The sequence below is a fragment of the Spinacia oleracea genome, chromosome 4 (genome assembly GCF_020520425.1).
Source record: "Spinacia oleracea cultivar Varoflay chromosome 4, BTI_SOV_V1, whole genome shotgun sequence".
In the NCBI taxonomy this organism is placed as follows: domain Eukaryota; kingdom Viridiplantae; phylum Streptophyta; class Magnoliopsida; order Caryophyllales; family Amaranthaceae; genus Spinacia; species Spinacia oleracea.
Window position 1 is genome coordinate 133,357,178 of NC_079490.1, and position 5,050 is coordinate 133,362,227.

General features: G+C 36.5%; 1 protein-coding gene across 1 annotated transcript; it reads right to left on the reverse strand.

Annotated features, from left to right (window-relative positions):
• Nucleotides 1–559: 559 nt before the first annotated feature.
• LOC130471908 (uncharacterized) lies at nt 560–3,227 on the reverse strand. Its single transcript, XM_056842266.1, has 2 exons — nt 3,081–3,227; nt 560–2,545 (listed from the first exon to the last, which is right to left on the reverse strand). The coding sequence occupies exons 1-2, from the start codon at nt 3,225–3,227 to the stop codon at nt 560–562; spliced, it is 2,133 nt and encodes a 710-aa protein (XP_056698244.1).
• Nucleotides 3,228–5,050: the final 1,823 nt, after the last annotated feature.

Below are 5,050 nucleotides of genomic sequence, written 5' to 3' on the forward strand. Positions count from 1 at the left end.
CTTGTGCACTATTCCATTTCCTCTTTCGTTTACTGCTTACACACATCTTGTGTTCACTGTGATTAAAAAAAGAACATATTTCAAACAATATACAATTGTATAATATATATGTAAAACACAAGGATAGAAAAAATTGTGTTATGGTTTAATATCTTACTTTATGTATCTCTCAACGTCCTCACAATCGCAGTTGAATAAGACATAACGATGTGCTTGTGCCCATGTCATTTGATCAATCATGTGTCCACAATGCTTTTTCTTTGAGGTCCTTCCCTTTCCTTTGATAGGACGTCCTATCTTAGGTAAAAATGATTGTGAGACAGTGCACTCATTGACATCATGTGTGGATATGTTTGATCGTTTCAAATGTCTAGCAATGAAGGCAATACATTCTTTAGCTTGGTAACCTTCTCCCATTTAGCCTTCTAGACGACCCTTGTTTCGAACATCCAACTTTAACTCATGAAGATACCTCTCAATTCCATACATACAATTTGAACTAACAGGTCCGCCCAACTTAATTTGCTTCACCAAATGTACAGGTAAATGCACCATTATGTCAAAAAAAGGCAGGTGGAAAAATCCGCTCAAGCATGCAAAGTGCTTCAACTATCTCAGAATGGAGTCTGTCGAGATGTCGAGGATCAATAGTTTTACTCCATATGCCTTTGAAGAAACCACAAAGTCTTATCAACGGTGTAGCAACGTCTTTGGGTAATGTTGTTTTCACGGCAATAGGGAGCAAGTAATTCATCATAAAATGAGCATCATGGCTCTTGTAGCCTGTGATTTTTCGATCTTCGACTTGCACACATCGAGAAATATTAGAAGCATAGCCTTGTGGTAACTTAGAATTTTTTATGACTCGGTAGAACTTGCGTTTTTGTTCCAATGACATCAAGAAGCGAGATCTTGGGAATACTTCTCTACCATCTACCAACTTTGGTTGAAGCTCCGGCATGATATTCATTTTTACCAAATCTCGACGAGCACTTTCATGATCTCTAGTCTTCCCAGGTATGTCTAATAATGTCCCAAGAACATTATCAAACACATTTTTCTCAATATGCATTACGTCGAGATTATGGCGATTGGAACAATGCTTCCAATATGGCAACTGAAAAAGTATGGATATCTTTCTCCATAGAACTGGATCATCCTCATCACCCCTCGTTTTCTTTTGCTTCTTTCCAAATTCATTTGGAAAATCACGCAACATATACTCAACATCGGTTCCTTTCAAAGGAATAGGCTCACTTCTTTCCTCAATCACTCCGTCAAAGTTCCTCTTATTATAACGCCAAGGGTGAGCTGGATCAAGAAATCTACGAGTTGCCCTATAACAATTCTTTTTACTAAAATCCAATCTCTCAGAATCAGTGTCATAGTGACAATCAGGGCATGCAAAATATCCTTTTGTGCTCCACCCGGACAACATTGCATAAGCTGGAAAATCACTAACGGTGGTCATCAAAGCTTCACGCATGTCAAACCTTTGATTGCTTGAAGAATCATAAGTTTCCAAACCAAACTCCCACAATTCCTTTAGATCCTTTATTAGTGGCTGCAAATAAATGTCAATATCATTACCGGGGGAAGAAGGGCCAGGAATAAGTAAAGCTAACATCAAAAACTCTGGCTTCATAATCATCCATGGAGGCAAGTTATAATTGATCAATATAACTGGCCATGTACTATGTGCAATGCTCATTGAATTGAATGGACTAAATCCATCAGTAGCTAGACCCAACCTCACATTGCGCGGATCCTCGGCAAACTTTGGATACAAAGAATCAAACTCCTTCCAAGCTTTTCCGTCTACTGGATGATGTAAAAGATGATCATTTTCTCGCCCACTAGTATGCCATGTCATGTTGCTTGCAGTCTCTTGGCACATAAATAGCCTTTGCAACCTTCTTTTTATTGGAAAGTACCTAAGGATCTTTTTGAGAATCCTATGGACTTTTCCATTTTCAAGTGGTGTGTCGTTCTCTGTATCATTCGACTTCCATCTTGGTGTATCACAAACATGGCAACTTGTGGCATTTGCATGCTCTTCCCAGTGCAACATGCAATCCTTGGGGCATGCATCTATCTTAGTATAATTCAACCCCAACACCTTTAAAGCACTCTTCGCTTCATTAAAAGACTTGGGCAATTTTGCATCAGGGAACGCCTCCCTTACAAGGTCTGCTATATCAGCATACGCACCATTGGTCAACTTATGATCACACTTTATAATAAGTAGTCTGATCATAAAGGAAAGTTTTGAATGCGTCTTGCACCCGGGATACAATTCCTCCTGACCTCCTTCAAGTAACTGGAAAAACTTTTTTGCCTCATCATTCGGCCCCTCTCTAAAAGCATCACGTGCATCATGTAACAACCCTACTAGATCATCATCCAAATCATCTTGGTTCGACAATTCATCAGCATCCAAAGTAGGTATTTCTCTTTCGAAGTGGATCCCTAATTCTGACAACTTGTCCGCTCTTGGCACAAAACCATTGCAAGTTACGTGATCTCTCACATCATTTTCATGACGCTAATAACGATAATGACAACTACCACATGGACAACAAATTTGGTTTCCTTCGGACTTGATAGAAAAGGCCCTTTTAATATATTCGTTTATTCCTCGTTCATATTCTTCACTCCATTTGGCAGCCATCCACCACTCCTTAGTTCCATTATCCATTTCCTCAAGGTAATAATTAAGTGTGTTTACTCTAATAAAAAGCACAAGAAAAATAATTATGTAACCATCAATCAAATTCAATTAAAGAAAAGAATAGAAAGATAAATTAGCTACCTAACTTCGTTTAACTAGATAATACACCTATCTTATTTCATTAACGTTAAAGAAAAAAAAAAGCTTAGGAAAAACACCCAAAAGTTTAATTTTGACGCAACTAAAAGTCATTCACCAAATCATCAAAAAAAATGTAGGATTTCCAATAAATAGACTCAGAAAATATGACATACTAACTCAACCTAGAATATTCAATTAAGACTTTGCAGAAAATATCATATACTAACTCAACCTATTGATGAACAAAACAACAGTACAACAAACCAACAGCATACCCAACAAGAGATCCTAGATTCTTTGTAAAAATATCGGTAACGGTATTCTTTGTAAACTTTCTTTGTAAACTGGTGGTAACGGTATTCTTTGGTGGTGCGTGGCTAATATCTTTGAAGTTTACACTTTCCTCCATGTCCATGTTGATTACATGCAATTATACATATAATTATTGATGGTGGACCTTAACAATCCAAGATGAAAGATGATGAACAACGAAATTAAGGTATTCCATGGACATGCATGGATAAAGGCACCTGAATTTAGGAAGAATTCTAAAACTAATTTGTGAGATACACAAAATTTAAGTAAATTTTAGATGATTGGTTAACTTTAAATCTCAAATTAATGAGAGAGAAGCTATATTAGAACTCCGAATTCACTCTTGAATCTGAAACTGTAGTTGGGTTATAGCACACAAACTTAACTCTGTTGTGTAGTATTAATCATTTACGTCTACCCTAAAAGTACAACTGAATCATTCACGTCTCCATATTCATACCAATAATATGCCTGAATTAAAAACAAACTTATTAGATGCACATTTTAAAATGGCTAAATGTTTTTTAGTGAGGTCAGTTTCCTTGTGTAGCACACGGATGATATTTTGTCTCTAGAATCTGATTTTTTGCAGTTGAGTATTTGTGGGAAGTTGACTCCACTATCATGCGCAGAAGTGCCGGGTTCATTCCCTGTTCTTTTCTTATACCTATCCATGTGTTTTATAACTAGCAAACCACGAAGCTCTATGTCATCTTACTCATCTCATATCTTGTGGATGATCTAATTCCAGCAAGCCATAAAGATGACTCAAATGCTGAATAGTACTCGGTATTCTTTGTAAACTTTCTAGTCATCCTAGATTCATTTGGCAAAATATCGGTACTCAGATATAGTAATAAAGAGCTTGTAGTTTTTTTGTGACTTCTTAATAAAGTGTCTAATTTACTTTCAACAATCAATCCGAGAGAGAAAGAGGCAACCCAATGCAATCTCCCGAAAAAATCAACTCCCAAACAGAACTATACATAACCAGGGCTTGAGTAAAGTGAATGGGTGTGTTCTGGCAAATTTCCCCAAAAAAATTCTCTTCAAGATTCCAGTTCATTAAATCAACTAACATTACGGTCAACTATTAGTGCAAACCTACCCTCATAACATACTACACAGGAAGCCAAACTAATCAAATCAAGTATTCTATTCTTGTTCAATTCCCATTCCACCACACTTCATGCATTCGGCAACACTAGCAATTAGTCCTAGAACTGATGCATTTGGAATCCAGACTTATCCAAACTGACACACAGCCAAACATCATACAAACTATGAACACACAGCCATACATCATACAAACTATGCGAATTGGGAAGTCAATAACCTCGAATCTCCATTGACAATAGACGAAACTGACACACTGTCATTAAACTACACTCAGCCACACTACTATTTCTTCTTCCCCTTATTTCCCATCTTTTCCCTCAAAAACAATGTAATCGAAATCGATCCACGATGCTTTAACAATATATTAACATATACAATAAGTCAATAACAATAACCAAAACAAAACAAGAACCCAAATATTTCACATACTTGTATAAAAGATTAAACATATCAATCCAATTCATCTGCAAATTAATCTTCCAGTAAAGCAGCAACCTTTATAAAAACTCAGTCGTGATAACAAAACAGTAACAATTTTCAATAACCCAATTCTTCAAAAATACATCCGCAAACCCCCTGAATTATGCTTACCAGAAAAGCGAAAAAACAGAACAAACCCTGAATTATGCTTACCAGACAAGGGAAAAAACAGAACAAACCCTCACCAAACTATCCAAAATTCATTCTATTAATACATAAACCTGAATTGTGAATCGATTACATGCCGTGAATAGTAGCAGATGGTTGAAGTAGAATTTCTCCTCCTTAACTTGTTCGAATTATTAATGGAAAGCCCCAATTCAA

Excerpts from the sequence above, each read along its gene's own strand:
- LOC130471908 (XM_056842266.1), bottom strand. The coding sequence starts at position 3,227 with ATGGACATGGAGGAAAGTGTAAACTTCAAAGATATTAGCCACGCACCA. Across the intron at positions 2,546-3,080 it reads GATCTCTTGTTGGGTATGCT|CGTCATGAAAATGATGTGAG; the intron begins GTTGGTTTGTTG and ends TATCGTTATTAG.